The following is a 19,114-nucleotide window of genomic DNA, read 5'->3' on the forward strand; positions in this document are numbered from 1 at the left end:
GTGGCCTTTCTAAGAGGCTGAGGTATTCAAAGAGTATAAGGTGAGAGAGGTCAACAGCGGTTTAACACTTTGGTTCAAGCAAGGCACTCGTCCTAGGAGTTTACAAAGGTTGCAACATGTTTGCCTAGAGATTTACAAGTAGAGCTACCAGTAATAAGAGTAGTATCTCCTAACGTTGTTGTTATCATTATCGTATTATTATTATTAAGAATGAAGACAAGATTACACACTGAGTGAAGAGTGAGGCGGGGAGAAGAGGCGGGGGAGGAGAAGGGGCGGAGTTCCCTCTGCAGACCAAGGCCGTGCATGAAAATATCTTTGGTATTCTTTGGTATCATCAATGTGATTAAAATCACCAATGGAAATCGAGTGAGGTAGCGTCTTTGGTTCACACTATAAATAGTAGATCTTTACACTTTTTTTTTTTTTTTTAATACACATGGAAGTAGCTATTTCTTACCTTCTGCTTCTTTGTCCTTACTATTCAGGAAATAGTTACCAAATGTACTGTAAAGCTAACCACACCACAAGAATAATCCAGAAGGCCAGTCGCATCTCAAAACGGCCTCTGGTGTTTGAACGCACCCTAAACAACTAGATAGGAAAGGGAGAAGTGCTTTCTCTTTGTTTGCTAAATGCATAGTTTTCATCCTTTATGTACAAAGAAGGGAGAACCTTTCTTAGGGAAAATGCCTTTATAGCTCATGTGAAAATGTCCTAGGACTCTTTGGTATAGCAAAGTTTGCATTTAACCTGCAAAGACCGGTCGTTCACCTGGGGTAGCAATGGGAGTGGCATGAATCCAAAAACAGCACAGAGATTTTTTCCTGGAAAATTATGCTTTTGAGGGGCAGAGTGAGTGACATGTTCAGTTAGAACTTCTAAATTTCCCCACACATTTTCTTTGGGTTTGGGGGTCTGTTCCAGCTGCACCCAGGAACTGGAATACTCAGTGTCTGACATGCAGAATCCTTTTACCTGAACATTTACTGATGTCTGGGCTTTTGGAATGTCCAGACATCACACCTCCCACTCTTTCTCTTGGCCCCCTTTCAGGGAAGCTTCCGGTCATGAGAGGACCTGAATGATTTATGGCCCAAACCAGTCTAACTTCCATTCTACCAAAAAAACCCAAAATGTGTTATTTGGAGTGCAGTTTTGGAATAAACAGGCATACAAAGAAAAGAGTGAGATATCTTTTTAGGTGAATTTTGCTAAAGGATTGAGAAACGATGCATGAACAAATGGCACGGGATCTGCTCTGTAGAGTGTGGTAGGTGAAGAAACCTGAGTCATAAATTAACGCTAGACTAAACAAGAATAGAAGCATTTTCTATGTGCCAAGTCAGAAGCAATAAAGAGTCACTCATACATGATGTAATACATGTATTGCTTGTGAGAAGCTGAGTTTGTCCACTAGGATTTCTAAAAAGCAAAGGTTGTGGGTATGCTTAAACAGTCAAGTAAAAAAAACTGCTTTTCAGGCTCTGATTTGTGCATCTGTTTATGAGAAAATATATCTCTAGGCCCTGAAGTTGCATAATGGGTGCAAATTCAATGCTGGTATGAAAATTATCTTTGGTGTTAGCAAGTAGGATCACTGGTTATTTTTCAAAAAGAAAAAAAAACATTATGGGGACTTCCCTGGTGGTCCAGTGGTTAGGACTCCATGCTTCCACTGCAGGGGGCAGGGGTTTGATCCCTGGTTGGGGAACTAAGATCCTGAATTCTGGGAGGCGCAGCCAAAAAAAAAAAAAAAAAACATTATGGTGGGAAGATTAAAAATGTAGCAATATTCTTTGAGACTGTGTCTACACAGTACCAAAATAATTGGTTGAAAATGTAAATCACAGATTAATCTGAGGGGGTTATATAGGAAAAACAACGCAAAAGACATGGTTGTCTGAATTCAACTTTTGTTTTTCCTGGGGTATTGAATTTGGTAAGATTGTGTGTAGACACAACTTGAATTTCCCTGCATTTAAAATGCTCATGTTTTAAATAAATAAGGCTTTCCTCCCTCCTACATGATAAATACATTATACAGCTGTACCCTGGCCCCTTCCTTTCCTGGAGAGAGAGAAAAAGTTCATCAGTTTTTTTCTTTTTCATTTATGTCATTGACAAGATTACATTTTTAGCAAATCTCGAAGGGTGGCCATTTAAATGATCTCTTTTAATAGCTGAACTATAATTGTGCCATATTTAGAAGGGAAAATTTAAAGATGGAATTTGGGGTGAGATTAAAAATAATACTAAGACAAAATGTGTCAAGGCAAATGCACTATTTCATCAAAGGAGAAGTATGTCTTGGTTTCCTTTTCTCATCCCACAGCAGACATGAAGGAGACACAGATGGCCTGTGGGTTTAGCCTCATCTCTCCAGGTGCCTGCTGCTTCTAGACCTGGACAAGATGCTGAGACTTGATCCTAAGGAGTTAGGTTTTGTGTCAAAATAGTTTAATTTTTTTCTTTAGCATTTTAACAAATCTCAATAAACAGCTTACTGTTGAGATAATATTTAATTTTATATTTCTAGTTAGGTGTGGTGATTAAGAGTACCCAATTCTTTACCTATTAGTACAAAAGGCATCTACTTACGTGAGTTACAGTTCAACTGAATCCAGAGAGAATTTTCCTGGGAATCAAGCAATTCACTTGGGTACTACCAGAACAACTGTACTACTATTATTATTATTTTTGCCTTGATTTCTATAGCCCTGGTTAAGTGATTTGGAAAAATAGAAATTTAAAATTTTCTATTTGTAAGTTCAGGTCTAGTTTTTAATCTGTCCCTGTTAGAGAGTGGAATCTATGTTATAAAATTTCCAGCTTAATGTGGTAGCAAGAAAGAATGTAGTATTCTTTAGAGGCTATGCTTAGTGAAATAAATAGCTTAATACCTATGGAACCCAAGGTCTTGTCTTCCACTAGAGCTCTTGCTTTTTCTATGCAGTTCCACCATTTCTCTGTTGCACTTGCTATTTTTATTGGTGTCCAAGTCACAAAATGTCTGGGGTTGGCAATAAAATCAGTTGATTATATTTTCAGGATATAATGAACTGCATAGTTCATTTTAATAATAATGTTGGTCTGCTTACTTTGTAAGTAAGTTTGTAAGTTTGTAAAGTATTTCAAATAGGTATTTGGTGTCAAATGCATAAAGCAAACTTAAGTCGAATTAACCTAAGTATGGGGTCCTTTATTCAGTGGCCTTTTACTGAAGAGCATTACTTTGAACGAATTTTCTAATTTAGTTACCTGTCCTGTTAAACTTAGTTTTCTGAGTTTACAAATCAGTCCTACTTCAGAAGAATCCCTAGGTTTTCTCAGCTATGAACAGACCATGGAATCATGTCTATATGTTTACTTAAGTGACATTTATGGATCCCGAAAGGGAGGGAGCCATCTGGATGTATATGTATACTGCATTGACCTCTCTGTTATGATATTGCTTCCCTGAAGCTACATTCTTTCTTGCCAGTTCTGCAAAGTAATATTTCAAATGCTTCAGGAGTCATAAATAATAGTCATGATTCTACGTGGTATGTGTATTACAGCTAGATCAGTTCATACGTATAACTTTACATAGTATCTTGTGTAAAAATAGCTTTGGTTATTAAAATCATTGCAATAAAATACCTGCACTATAATATTGTGTTCTTTGGTACCTAGGTGATTTTGCTTTTTAATGGATGGACTCTTGTTTCATTTCTTAAAAAATATCTGAACAGTCCTTAACAAACAAAGAGAATGCACTGGTTTAGGTGTCATTCAAATTTCTTTGCTGACTTTGAATCTGCATTTAGGTCGCGGGCCTGCAGGTTCAAACGCTAGGCTAGACGAGCAAAATCACACTCCTAAGCCAATGAACTCAGACAACCCCACACTATGTTGGTTGCACTCCTACAGCACAACCCTTCCTGAAGACCAGCCCTGCCTAAGTCCCTAACCACTGGTGGTGGTGGAGGTGGTGGTGGTGATGGTGGTGGTGGTGGAGGTGGTGGTGGTGTGTGTGTGTATGTGTGTATATTCATGCACATACCCACACACAGTACTGAGACACCATACACCTTCGTGGCGCAGTGGAGTGGATGAGAAAGTCTGATCTTAAAGATGTCCACTCAATGGCTCAAAATCACTATGCTCCAAACCACGAAACAGCCAAGCACAGCGAGGATGATCATGGACTAAAGCTGTAAGATCCAGTGGTGTCTTCCCGCTAGTAATTTTTCTTGCCAAGTCATCACCTGGCTGAAGTGTGTGTCTCCAAACAATGTCCGAATGCAGGTGAGCTAAGTCTTTGGTTTCTTTGGACTATAAATAACACTTTTTTTTTTTCTTCAAATATTTCTAAGTATAAACCTGCTATCTTGAGGTCCTGGTCTTTAAAAATTTTTTTTTTTCATTTAAAGCTTTTCCACCGAGGTTTCAGTTCGTGGTTATTCCTTCATGCTTTGGTACAAGCGCTTGATGAAGAAGATGAGTTGCCCGAATTGGAGCTGCCCTCGTCCTGCCACTTGTCCAGACTCCTCCTCCTTGCGTTCATGAAGAAGTTGCTGACGGTGCTCAGCTCCAACCCCAGCTGCTGGGAAATGGTGATTTGCAATTCTTTGGATGGACGCTTATTTTCCTTGAATATTGCATGTAGAGTTCGACGCTGGACATCTGTGAAGACCAACCTGGGCTTTTTGGGTGTGTTGCCTCTATCTTTCCCGTGTTCTTGCTCTTTCCTTTTGCATGCTGCAAAGAAGCACAGAGGGTGTTAGAAGAGACTGCCTGGGAGAATCGAGAGTAGAAAGGCACAGCCCATAAAATCTGCTGACCTCTGACTTTAGCACCATCGTGGTCTGCGAGGGAAGTGTACCAAAAGCATGGGGAGTGAGAAGAAGGTGGAGTTCTGTGAGTCCTGGGCATGGGTCCTGGCTTTGATGAGTATCTGTATTTTGTTGGTGGTAAATCAATTAACCGACACCTGGGCCTCGATTTCTCATCTGCAGAATGTTGGGTTTTAGACAAATGAACTTATTGTTTGAATTTTTATATCACTATCTGTAAAGTGGATATAAGAACATCTACCTTGCTGAGTGTGCTAAGCATATACGAAATAATATGTAAAAGATAACGTTAACTAAAGTGCTTTACAAATGCAAAGTTTTATCACCTAGACGTGGTTGTAGCCCTCAAAGGATTTACGGTCTGCTGCTAGTGGAATACTAAGAGCTTACGTGAGGGTGTAAAAACCAAACAAAAAGGAATTGCATTTGCTCCCTTTCTGATTTTTTGTGTTTCCTAAGAAACTGTATGTAAGAAAACTCTGTACAGAGTGTCCTACCATGCCCATGAAACAGTTTTCCACTGATTCTTCAGTGGAACCAGGACTTGGGGAGCTGTGGTGAAACCCACTTCCTCGACACTGAGGCAAAACCTGTGACATTAGCCTCATTCACCTTTGGGGTCTCCGTGTGCCTCTCTTTTGTTCTTCACGAGAGTCTTACTCTTGGAGTCCCCCTCTTCCCTCACCTCATCTCCACTGAGAAGGCCCATTCCCTACGCACGCCTTTTGGTCCTGTATCATGAAGCTGCCTCTAGGCTGCTAGAGCTATTCTGGTGCATCATCTCAGTGTGGTCCTCACGTCCGCAGGGTTTGGTGCTGGATCAGGGTCTCCTCACCTCAGGTGCTGTACTCCTCTTTCTCGCCTAATGTAGATCACTAGCTTCCACCTGCCAAAGGGGCACTGAATTGCTAATGACTCCCTCCCACTCCCCGTCCCCAATCTCCACCATCAATGGATCCCTGCAAGTCATCCCCAAATAACCATGCAACTCAAGTAAGAACAGTGCTCTGGTTAGCTACTATGCCCTAACTCCAAACAGCTTCCTGTCCCGCAGCTCTCCTGTGTAGGGGTTCTGGAGCAGCCGTGGCTACCGTCACACCTGGCTGGCTACACTCTGATGTGCGCCCCAACCACAGCGAAAGGCACACAGGGCAGGGCGTCTCCCTGGCGGAGGTAGGGACTGTCGCTCTTTCATGTCGCCTCCAGCTGGCTGCCCTGCCTACTGCTCTCTCCTGCTCCACCCCCACCCCCCACCCCGTCCTTTTGTATCCCAGGTTCTCAATTCCTCCTTAGATGGTTCACCAGCTCTGGCTAGATTCAGCCTCTGTACTCTCCCCAGGTAGCCCTGCTCTTCAGCCTGCCCCTACCTTTCATTCCCAGTTGCTCCACATCGTGGATTCCCCTAAGGCCTTAGGTGCCCGTTAGCACAAATTAGCTAGGCAATCGGAGCAGCTAAAAAGCTAAGGGGTAAAGGTTGAAGAAGCTTCCAGTCTTTGGAGTTCAATCTAGGAGTCTCCAGGTTTTTGGTTTTTTTTTTTTGCGGTACGCGTGCCTCTCACCGCTGCGGCCTCTCCCGCCGCGGAGCACAGGCTCCAGACGCGCAGGCCCAGCGGCCATGGCCCACGGGCCCAGCCGCTCCGCGGCATGCGGGACCCTCCCGGACCGGGGCACGAACCCGCGCCCCCTGAACTGGCAGGTGGACTCTCAACCACTGCGCCACCAGGGAAGCCCCAGGTTTTCGGGTTGTTTTTTTTTTTTTGCGGTATGTGGGCCTCTCACTGCCATGGCCTTTCCCGTTGCGGAGCATAGGCTCCGGACGTGCAGGCTCAGCGGCCATGGCTCACGGGCCCAGCCGCTCCGCGGCATGTGGGATCCTCCCGGACTGGGGCATGAACCCGCGTCCCCTGAATCGGTAGGCGGACCCTCAACCACTGCGCCACCAGGGAAGCCCTCCAGGTTTTTTTTAATCATGTGCTATTTAGTAAAAAATGTTTTGAGTATTACATTCCCTTACATTATTTCTTTATAAATGATATGCATGTGTTACTATACTACTGTATTATTATACAGTAGTATAATTAAAAAGCATACACAAAATATAGAAAATTTTAAAGGGGTAAAATAACATAAATATATATAGAAATTCTCTTCTACAGGTGCATCAGCTTGCCCAGGCCCCAGAGTGCATTTGCCTAACTCCAGGGACCACAGGTCCAATATATCAGGAAATATAAGAATAAGAATTTCAGAATGGACATGAGGGGAGACCTCAGTCATAAAAGAGAGATTTTTAGGCTAGTCAGGTCTTCTTTTATAACACATTCCATAGATCATTGGCTGTGCCCTTTGCCCACCATGATGGAAAGCATCAACATAATGGGAAAGATTTATTAAACACCCAGCTCCCTCAGAGCACTGAGCTATATATACTAAACTAGGTGAGAGTCCCCAAATACAGTCCCTCCCCACCAGGAACCCATAGCCTTCACTGGGCAACTAGATTAAGTCCCTGAAAATAAAAGCTGACTAGGCTGAAGTCAAGCCTAGTTAGTTTGAGTCAGCCCATGTAGACACAGCTTTATATAATACTGATACACATGGCTGGTTGATTCATTCACTTACATTCAAAGATGAATATAACACAAGCCTTTCTGTTAAGGAGGTCAGTCTAGTGGTTATGTAAGCAAATAACTGCAAAAGCATGAAAAGAGTATATGGGATATTATCTCTGCTTGAGGATATTAAGGAAGGCATCACACAAGAGGGGTGCTTACACTAGGCCCTAAAGGATGAATAGGAGCTTGCTAGTGAGAAAAGTGGGAAAAACTCATTCCCAGCAGGGGGAACAGCATTCGTGAAGGACTGATAAGTAGTAGTAGATTGGTAGTGGGGCAAGAGTACATGGAAGCACATACATACTTCACAGGTAGACAGAGATCAAATTTGAACTACCTTGTAGGTAAGGTTTTGAGTAAGAGTGTCGTGTGATTAAATTTGGGTTTAGAAAAACCCCTCTGGTGGTGGTGTGGGGGATGAATTGGAAAGCATCAAGATTCAGGACCAGTACGCTGTGTATGCCATTCTGACCCCCTTCAGGACTAAGGCACTCACTCATTCTTGTACCTGCTGGAAGAGGCTGGTGGCTCTCAGCTGAGGTCCATACTGGGAATTGCCCTTGGCCAAAGGTTATGCCACCCTGGGGTGCAGTTGGGGGACTAGCCACACCCAGTGGGGGATGGGGGGAGTAGGGGATGGGAGTATGGATGGTGGAGGCTGAAGAAAGTAGGGATGTGTTGGTTTAAGGCTCCCCCACCCCAAACCCTTGCATCAAGTAGGAACAACTCTGAAGGGTTATCTAGTTCCAGAGCACCCTGTAGGATTGATTGAGGCTATTTTTGCAGCTACATCAAAGTTCAAATCCATCTGCCTGGTCTTACTTCCTCCACTCCCCCTACAGGGGTTAATCTCCATAGCCCTCTTCGATAACCTTCCTGCATGCAAGCCTCAGAGTCTGTTTCTCAGAAAACCTGACCTAAGACAGAAGCCAACTAGAAAATCAGTGTAACGAGGACCCCAAGATAGACAATGGCAGTTGAAGATGGAAAATAGGAAGCAAACGTAAGAGCTTCTTGGAAGGTAGAATCAAGAGGAATCAGTAATAACAACCTGGCTGGGAGGCTGGAGTTCGGAACATCTCCCAGGTTTCTGATTGGATGGTAGTAATAAGGCCATTAGGGAATGCAGATGGAGAAATGAGTTTTATGAGAGCAGTAATCACTTCTATGTGGGACAAATCCATTTGAAATGCGTGTTGGACATCCTATTAAAGATCTCCAGTAGGTGGTTGTCCAGCAGACGGCAGGATATATGGGGCCTGGAGCTGAGGGAAGAGATCTGGGTTAGGAATACAGACTGGGAAGTCACTAGGGACCTAGATGGAAAATTGCACAGAACACATACCTATGGAAAAATAAATAACTGAGCATCGGGTGCAGACTCAACTTATTTATCATTCAAAAGGCAGAACAGGGACTTCCCTGGTGGTCCAGTGGTTAAGACTTCGCTTTCCAATGCAAGGGGTGAGGGTTCGATCCCTGATCGGGGGGCTAAGATCCCATATGCCTCACAGCCAAAAAGCCAAAACATAAAACAGAAGCAATATTGTAACAAATTCAACAAAGACTTTAAAAATGGTCCACATCAAAATAAATCTTTAAAAAAAAAGGCAGAACTAAGGGAAATCACAAAGAGATATCTATTTTCTACATAACTAGGGTATCTGAATGACTTCAATGTGGTCCTTAGCATTTGGCAGGACTGAGTGGGCTGAAGCTACTCCAGAGCCACCCTTTCCCAAATGGCATCAGAGGCCTGATATTGCCTCAAATAGGAGTTACTTGAAAAGATGGTTTGCAGGCCAAGTACATTTAGAAAAACCTACTATATAGCCTCTTCCTCAAAATGCGTAATACGTGGGCTTCCCTGGTGGCGCAGGGGTTGATAGTCCGCCTGCCGATGCAGGGTACGGGGGTTTGTGCCCCGGTCCGGGAAGATCCCACATACCGCGGAGCGGCTGGGCCAGTGAGCCATGGCCACTGAGCCTGCGCGTCCGGAGCCTGTGCTCCGCAACGGGAGAGGCCACAGCAGCGAGAGGCCTGCGTACCGCAAAAAAAAAAAAAAAAAAAGAAGGAAAGTGTAATATGTGTTTAACAAATATAATTTTGTTTCCCAAATTTATTTAATTCCAGAACCTTGTTTGGTAGAAACTGTCTATCAGTGTCTCATATAATACTAATGTTGTGGAAATGCAGTTTGGAAGTTCCTGACCCGAGCTCTCAATGTTAGAACCTGGAAAGTGGGATTCTCCTGGAGCAAGGAGCCTGTCTCTCCAGGGCAGGCTGGCATAATGCCTGGCTATAAGGGGAGCTCAGTACCCATATGGGTGCTGGATGGGGTGTCTGTGACTAAATGTGTGTGGTTTTACCTGGAAAGAACTTTGTGCAGAAGTTGGAGTGGCTGAATAAGGAAGCAGAGATATCTGTAGAATGGAGAGTGGACTAAAGCTTGTTGACAGTCAGTGGGTAACCTCAACAAGGTGCCCAGGAGAAGCAACCCACAGAAATAAAATCATGCTTCTAGAAGCTTCTACAGAATTATAGTTGTGAGACCTGTTAAGAGAATATAAATGAGAGCAATGCTTTGGCATTCCCATGGAATTCATTTCAAGGTAGAGATTACCCATTATAAGGTAGGAAATCAGCAACTGGTCCACACAAGTGTGCAGTGGAGAGAGAGAGAGAGAGTGGGAGCAAAGTCTGACAACAGGAACTGCTGCTTAGGGAAGAGCATTGCATGTGTTTTATGGGTAAGTTATACTTTTTTGTGTGGGTATACAGTTTTCATTAAAGATAGAATAGTTATTATAGAACTGGATTAAAGGGAAGAAGATTCCTGTTGCACGTGTAAGGTAGTACTGAAGAGAAAGAAGACCCGTCATGAGTCACCTCCATGAAGGTGGGCAAGCAGATATGTTTGCAGGATGCAGTGGCAAAGTATAGTGGGGCTGTCTCAGGTGACTTTGATCTTCTCTGGGAATGAGGTCACCTACAGTCAGTACTATATGGGAGACAGAAGCAGACGTGGAAGACGGTAAAAGGCAGAGAGTGATTTTGTGCACCACAAGAATAAAAGATTATAAAGAATTTTTTTTTTAAAAAAAAGCAATGCATGAGGCTGTGGGCAAAGGACAAGCTTTCATCTCAGGCATGACTGGGGCCTATGCTTTGCCCATAGTTGGCAGGACAGAGCCAAGGGTATTTCAAGAAATATGAATTCTGCAGGATGTTGAAAGGCATTCCATGAATATTGAGTTTCGAGATCAGGCAGTTTGGGAAATGCTGAGTTAATTAATGATTAAGCAAGCTTCTTTAATGCAGGACTTCTCAGAGCCTTTAATATGCTAATGTGCACTGATACTTTCTAGCGTATGGGGTCTCCCAAACTTATTTGATTAAACAACTCTTTATTCAGGGAATTTCTCTCAGGAATGGTGTTGCTTAGAACAGTGTCTCTCAAAATGTGGTTGCCAGACCTATGTTGGTCTGTAAACTGTTACTGACCTGCAGCAAGATCAGAAAATTGACAATAAGCAATTAGAAAGTTTTGTGGCAGTTTGACATTGCTCCAACATTCTGTGATTATTGTTTTAGTAATACATTTTTTATTGTATTATCAAAACTATTGGTCCAGAACAGATGGAAATTGGAAACAAACAACTACTCCTTCACTGTTTAAGAAGCCCTGTCTTAGAATACACTTTATAAAACATGATATACAGTAACATCCTAGAATTGGCTGTCAGCCAAGCATTTGTATATCAACTTATATTCATTTTCCTGATTTAACGTCACAAAGGACATTACAACATCTAAACTGCTGATTGAACTATGCAAAAGTCTGCCAAGAATTTGTCTGGGAACAAGCAGGCACATTGCTTTACACCTGAAAACAACACAACGCTGTACATCAACTATAGTTCAATAACAATTACCAAAAAAAGATCTGTTGTACCAAATTAAAAAAAATAAGTAGGCACAGACATGTGGGCCTGGGAGACATTTATAAAGCCAGACGGACTTACAATACAACTTCTTAGATGAACCTGGGCTCACAGGACACAAGCTCAAGGCCCAGCTCTGTGGCCACTGATAGATGTGTGATCTTGGGCAAGTCCATCGCCTTCTGGAGCCTTAGTTTACCCAACTGCAAAACAGAGGACAATGGCCTCCCTTCCTCACAGGATTATAATAAGCGTTAAATAAGATAAGCTATGCTGAAGTGATTGTTAAAACTATAAATGCTTATGAAGTGTTTTAGATGTTTGCAAATTAATTTTCGGATCCTTCCTTGTTTCTTTGGTCAAGATGCAAGTATAAACATTGAATTTGCACAGCAGGCTCAGGTCTTTGCTCTGTCTCTAGCCTGTGGTATAAACTTGGACACATGACTTGATCTGTTTTTCTGCATCCTTTCAATGAGCAGGCAGTATTCTAAGGCCCCGGCAGGCTTGAAAGCCCTGTGAGTCAATGAATACACCCCTGTAGTGTCTTTCCTGGTTTCCAAAGTCTAATATTATCTCAGTTAAAAAATTTCCAAGGTAACCTTACTCTGTCTTTTAGAATATATAGCCACTATGTTGACTATTCCATTTCGCCTTCTCCATCCTTATGGCTTCTCAAAAAGAGCAGGTAATGGCTCTGCAGGGACACCAGCCAGTCCTGCAAATAATCCAGATCCACGTTCACCTGAATGAAGGCGATCAAACACAAACTCACATTCCTCACGGTTGCTTCAACCTCATAAGCTTTAGAGATTAAAACAATAACAACAGCAACTACCACAGACCCTGCGAACAGTTATGCATTTGCCCTCCTAGGACTCTGAGCCATTAAACAATAGGTACTCTATATTTTTACTAGTTTCTACTTTTTCATTAAAAATGTAGGAAAATTTGCTTAACTTGCTTCCTGAGGTTCTTGGCATATTTGTCCCAGAGTTGGCTGCTTCACATAGGATGGAATTGTGGATTAGAAGAGGCTGTTTTCTTGGGGGCAGTAGTGTATGTTTCAACGTGCCCTTATGGAAGGAATGCCAAGGGTCCAGGTAGAATGAGGGTGTACATTATATTCCCAGTCTATGAGGGAGGAAGGTTCTGTAAAAACACTGCTCTAGCTGTCAAAAGTTTAGGGTTCTGGCTCTGTCATTAATTAGTTGAATGGCTGGGTTAAACCCCTTAACCAGGCTGGGTCAAGCTTCCTTAACTGTATAATGAAGGGACTTGACTAAATAACTTACAACCCCTTCTAGGTACAGCTCTATGACTTGACGTATGTAAAGTCAACATGACTCCAGAGGGAAGATGTACAGTTCAGATTTCTATGTCATAAATGGGCACTCGGAGAAGTGTGAGCGTTGAACGGTTCACTCTAGCTGGCCCCTCCCGGGCCCCTTCCCCCCTTTTGTAAGGCCATCCCTGTGCCACCACCTCCTTCTCCCTCCTGGCAGGCAGTGGGGAGAGAAGACTTTTGGGGCGGAACACTTGCAGGTGAGGTAGGAAAGGGAACAAGACCTGTGTGCTTAGTAAACAATGCTACCAGGTAAGACCCGAAAATTGAACTTCATAAACTGTAATCACAATTTCACTGATCTTAGTTATACTGAAGAGGAATATGGAGAAATGTGTGTGTGTGGTGGATGCACAGACAAGTGACCGGGGAGCCACAGTATCTGCTAGAATAAGATGGGGATGCAGCCAGATGAATGGTAAGCCATGGGTCTGTCACTGTAGAGACATTATTTAATTTTAGCAACAGCTCTGTGAGGCATCGAATCTAACAGGAAATTTGGGAATTTAACCTGAGGAGAGGACAGTTTGGGCCTCAGGGTCTGGATGGTGAACCCTAGAGAGGCAGGATGAAAGGCCTGCGCGGGCGGGGCTGAGACAGAGCCAGGCCTGGTGATTCAAATCACATTTATTTGGTGGTCTGACTCTAAGGGACCGAGGAAGGAGACTGTATGCCTGCAGCTTCCCCAATCACATGTGGCTTCTACCCTGAGAGTCCTTGCACTATGGCCGTGTACTTCCTCCATACAACTGCTCCAGGGTCTGCTGTCCTAATGTGATTGAGGCGAGGTGGGCCAGGGAGCAGTAAGGGAAAGGGCTGGGATTCCAGGGCATGGTGAAACTGCCCTGTCATCTCAAGGGGCCTGCTAGCGACGCAGTGTCTTCCCCCTGAAGGCCGGTGCCAGTGCTGAAAACTGCAACCTGCAGGGCCAAGGGCTCTTGAACAGGTAAGCCTGCGATGTCCCAAGTCACTCAGGGGAGGTCCGGCCTGGATTTGGAGGAGGCGGGTCCAGGCAGCTGCTAGGGCCCTCAGCTCCTTTGCTGCTCCAGTGCCTCCAGGGAAGGTAGGGTGCACTGGGAAGGCAAAAAGCACGCTCTGAAATTCTACCCAGATTCCTGACCGACTTGGTAGTAACATTCCTGCACACCCTGCTCTGGGGAGCTTGGGGCTTCGGGGACAGAGAAAAAGGATAAAAAAGCAGCGGGGCCAGAATAGGCAAATCCGTAGGGACAGAAAGCAGTTGGTGGTTGCCTGTGGCTGAGTACGTAGTGGGGGGAAATGGGTGGGACTGCTAACGGGTATGGGGTTTCTTTTGGGGGAGGTGATAAAAAGGTTCTAAAATTGATTGTGGTGACGGTTGCACAGCTCTGTGAGTATATTAAAAACCACTGACTTATACTCTTTAAATGGGTAAATTGTATGGTATGTAAATTACTTCTTAGTAAAACTATTTAAGAAAGAAGTAGCTGGGCGTGCATACAGGGTGAGCCCTCTGCTCTCACTTCCCACTTGCCACCGAGAGGAAAACTCTTCTGGACTGGGGCAGGGACAAGGGGGGTTGCTGTTCATGTCTACTGAGCCCCCAAACACTGTCTCCTGACAGCTGAAACTGCTTTTCAAAGTAAACTCTACAAGACAATACATGTTCGTGGAGGAACAAGCATACAAATAAAACAGATTTCAGTAAAACAAGAATGGAGGAACCATGGAAGTGAACGTGGCAGGTTCCCAAGCCCATTTTACAGGCCAGCACCCATCCTGTGGAGATCACAGAGCCAGTGGGTGGGCTGCCACAGCTTCAGGATTAGAGCTCAGACTCCAGGAGTGCTGGATCATAGTGTTATCTGCTTTGCCTTGACTTACTGTGCTGTCCTGTGCATATTTTTATAAGCCAGGCCCCCAGTTGTTTTGTCAGCTCTTAAGCAGCAAATTTGGAGAACACAGTATAAAGTACAATTTGAAAAGCTACTCCAGTGAGTTCTAACTGATATGGCCACGGGCAGCCTTTACATGGGAAGGGAACTCCTGCACAGACTATCTGGAAACAGTGATGCCCAGGAGAGGGAGGTGGGGCCGATACAACCTGCTGGACACAAGCTAGCTTTTCTGGTATCTGTGACTTTGTGGGTAGCTCAAGCACCTATGGAAACTCATCTGGGCATGAGTGTGAAAGACCTAATAAAAACATGCAAAGAGCAGACGTTCTTAGTCAAGAATGATCACTAGAACTCACCCCTGTACCTTGCTTTATGGTACTTAAATCACCTCCATTAAACCTTCCCACGTGATCCCCACAAAACTCAGGTGAGGTAGAAATGGGTATTATGTCTTTTTCTGTAGGCGAAGAAACAATGTCAAAGAGGTCAGGAGACTCGCCTATGGGCACGCAGCTGGCTCATTGGGTGACCTCCAACTCCACTGTGCCCTGGAGGCAGATGCCAGCACAGTGGACACATCGTGAAAACTTTCCCTAGGATGGTTACACGGGCAGGAGTAGCTGGTGAGGGGAGCCCGGGAACCCAGAGCCACAGTGCGTGGGGTAGGAGCAGGTAGCCGGCCAGGCGGCAAGCCTGTTGTCAGCCAGAAGGCTCTGGCTGAAAGGATGGCAGTTGGCCCATCCAGGAAATCGGGCTGCATGAAGGGAGCTCAGGCCGGGAAGGGCACGGAAGACCCACGCTGGCCTGGGAGGGGGACCAGAGTGAGTCTAGTTTCAGTAGGGGGACAGAGGGGCACTAAACGCTGTCTCCGTGTGGATATCGGCTCTGAGAGGAAGCAAAAGAAAACTGAGCTGACCCAAAGGAGAAGGAAAGATGGGGAGCAGCTAAAGCCAAGAGAGGTCTGCTGCATCACACACAGGCTGGAAGAGTCGCCCAAACCTCTCACAACCCCACCCTGTTTGCTTCTATAACTGAACTGTCCAGGACAGAGACCTGCCTTCCCTCCCATCTGCTGCCTGGAGTCCTTCTGGAGACAGCATATAACATATTTCCATCAATCTCTCTTCTCTAGGGACAGCTCCACAGCTGTAGCCCAAGAGGCAGGGCTACTGGACTTTATGATCAAAGGAGGGCAGAGGCTGCCTGGGCCTGGGGGGGATGGAAGAGGATCAGCTGAAATGTACAGCTGCTTCCCCTGTGCTAAGCCACACACATGTATCACCTTATGATGTCACTCAACAACTGTGGGAAGCAGGTGCTATTACAGCTGTAGGCTGCTTCCCTGGGCAGCCCCACTGCTCACAGGTGCCCATGATCTGCACTTCTTCTGATCTCCACCCACCTGTCTGCCTAACCTGGCTTTAGACTGAGCATTTATTTAAGAATAAAATCGTGGTGGTGGTTAAAAAAAAAGTTTACGTTTGTTTACAAATGCACAGCCTGAGGCTCAGAGGTTAAGGGATTGGCCCAAGGTCACCCTAATAGTAAATGGTGGATCTGAGAAAAGTGCCAGGGCAGGGTCCAGTGACAGTGTGGAGTTGATGGTGTGGAGAAGGCGATGGTGTGGAGGTGATGGTGTGGAGGAGGCGATGGTGTGGAGGTGATGGTGTGGAGAAGGCAATGGTGTGGAGGTGATGGTGTGGAGGAGGCGATGGTGTGGTGGTGGTGATGGTGTGGAGGTGATGGTGTGGAGGTGATGGTGTAGAGGAGGTGATGGTGTGGTGGTGGTGATGATGTGGCGGTGATGGTGTGGAGGAGGTGATGGTGTGGTGGTGGTGATGGTGTGGAGGTGATGGTGTGGAGGAGGTGATGGTGTGGAGGTGGTGATGGTGTGGAGGAGCTGGGGCTCAGGTATTCCTCAGGCACAGACTGGGAGGACATCAGAGAATCACACCAGCTTTCACTTTCCATGGCTCCTGAAACAGCCCTTTTTGTGTGATTCTAGACTATCTTAGTTCTGCTTTGTCTTCTGTCATTTTTTCAGTGTTCCCTGTGGTACAGGCTGAACATGAAACAGAAAGGTGAACTGAGAATCCTGTTAAATGAATGCATTTTCATACCCCTGTGATACTTGCATCCATCCTCTTGCTGGCCATTCACTGTCACAGGCACACATTTTCCTGGGCACAGGCCCAAGCTTTTTGAGACTCACCAGAAGAGACATGACCACCAGACCCTTCCCTCCTCGAAGCTCTTTCCCTGCATTGCAGCTTCAGAAGAACCGGTGGGAAGAAAAGCTGCTGCCTCGCACCTGCTCCTTCAGTCAGTAGCAAAAGGTGGCTCTTTAATGAAAGGTTGGCTCAGGAATTCTGATTTTTAAATTCCTAAACTTCTGTTAATGCCTGATCCATTGGGGTTTTATCACATCAGTCTCCCTCATCTTAAAGAGCCCCTCAATAGTTTGGGCTATAATAATAATAATTGGAAATACGTGATATCGATGCCCTAGTTATGATGTTGATTCTGCAAAACAGTCAAAACAAATGGCAGACCTGATGAATTACATGCTTATTATGCATTATTATCTCATGCAGGCCTATTGTGAATTGTAAGTCTTAGCTTATTGATCCCATTTCTTTAATTAATAGCCATATATAACACTTTATAATATTCACAGCAATTGGAAGTTATAAAATGGAACTCCTTAAAAAATAACCTACAATTTTGACTTTTCGCCAAGTCATCAGACGTTTTTCACAGTTACTTTCAAATTAGTGGTTTTCCTTGTTTGCATTTCTGGAAAGTCATCTGTAGAGTCAATTGTAAATGCTGTTCTGCCAATGACACATGTAGTATACAACTGGCTTCACAAGGGTCTCTAGTAAGCTTGAGAGGAAAGCCCTTCTTGGCCGCTCCATTAAGATATTCAAGGACCTTGACCCTCTGACCCCAATCACCTTTTCCACTTCACTTCCCACAACTGCTCACCCACCATCCACACTGAGCCACACTGTTCAGAAGTCAGTCCTAAATACATTATGAATGTTCACACCTCTATTCCTTTGCTCAAGCTCTTCCCTCACCCAGAATGTCCTTCCTTCTCTTTCTTGTCCCTATGTAATCAAGGCCCAGCTCAAGCATTTCATTTTCTATTAAGGCTTCTCCATCCCCTCTCTCATCTGGGGTGAATTGTGGTCTCCTGTGCCCATAGAGCTCCCCAGATAATTAGTTATTACCTACCCATCTCTCTCACTAGGAATCCATGAATTCTGTAAGAGTAGACCATGGATTATTTCTTTGGCATACTCAGCATCCTTGTTGGATAAATAAGTCAGATGTGGCCCCAGAGAACATGGGGAGACATTCGAGACACAGTCCTTTTAGAGTCCCCGGGTGATTCTAACACATAGGCTAGGCTGAGAACCACTATTCTAAATTAGTGCTTCTCAAACTTGAGTGTACAAACTTGAGTCATTTGGACATTTTGTTAAGATGAAGATTCTGATCCAGCAGCTTTGGGCAGAGCCTGAGATTCTGCACATTTAACAAGCTCCCAGTTGCTCACTGCTCAGTTGCTGGTCCAGGATGGCACTCTGAGTAAACAGGGTCTAGAGTCCAGAGCAGAAATTGTAAGGCGTGGGTCAAATACATCAACATCGCCTGGGAGCATGACGGGGAGGCTTGTTCAAAATGTATATTCCGGAACCCTATCTTATCCCTACTGAATTAGATTCTCTGAGAGAATGGGATTCAGAAACACACATTTTAAACAAGTTTCCCAGGTAATTTAGAATAAAGTTGGAGGAGATTCTGTCATTAACTGATAGAACTTCCTAATGCCAAGGGGCAGAGGGGCGGCTGCTGTGGAGCTGGAGAGCACCCCCTCTGGCAAATGAGGGTACTTCACACCCATGCCTCCCTCTTCCTCCTGATTATCCACCAGGCTGGCAACGGAACAGAAACAAATAACTGGGGGCTTATCTTCTTTTACATCACACCTCCACACGCATGCTGACAAAAGGACTGTTATTAGTCTGCACTGCACCTGTTTTTTTTTTTTTTTTTTTTTTGCACCTGTTTTATGGTTGCTACATTTAGGATCTTTTAAAGTATTATTTTACATAATAACATGTTGGCACAAAGGCACACACACACACACACACACACACACACACACACACATCACAAACCTGTTCTGCATATTTCAGGCTGTGCTTCTCAAACTTTAGTATGCTTTAGAATCATTTAGAGAGCCTGTAAGAAGACAGATTACTGGGCTCTTCCCCTGAGTTTCTGAATCAGCAGGATTTCTAGCAAGTTCCCAAGTGATGTTGGGGCATATGAATGGGGGAAGAATTGAAAATGAATGTTACAGAAAAATTTTTTAGCAGGTTTGTTTATTTTACAGGTGTGGCTGAAGCAATTTTGAAATTATTTTAGATGTATTTTAGGATTGAGCAAATGAGTAAGTGTGTGTGTGTGCTGGGGCGTGGAT

At 44.5% G+C, this 19,114-nt stretch overlaps 1 protein-coding gene across 1 annotated transcript in view; it reads right to left on the reverse strand.

Moving 5' to 3' along the window:
* Window positions 1–4,407: 4,407 nt before the first annotated feature.
* ONECUT1 (one cut homeobox 1) overlaps window positions 4,408–19,114 on the reverse strand; it is a 32,268-nt gene continuing 17,561 nt past the window's right edge. The window contains exon 2 of the mRNA XM_027123749.1: window positions 4,408–4,743. Within this exon, the coding sequence (XP_026979550.1) occupies window positions 4,451–4,743 (293 nt within the window). The 3' untranslated portion in view covers window positions 4,408–4,450. The remainder of the gene's footprint in view (window positions 4,744–19,114) is intronic.

Source organism: Aethalodelphis obliquidens, unplaced genomic scaffold (genome assembly GCF_003676395.1).
Source record: "Aethalodelphis obliquidens isolate GAN/ISIS:26980383/991018 unplaced genomic scaffold, ASM367639v1 scaffold26, whole genome shotgun sequence".
NCBI classification, from domain to species: Eukaryota; Metazoa; Chordata; class Mammalia; order Artiodactyla; family Delphinidae; genus Aethalodelphis; species Aethalodelphis obliquidens.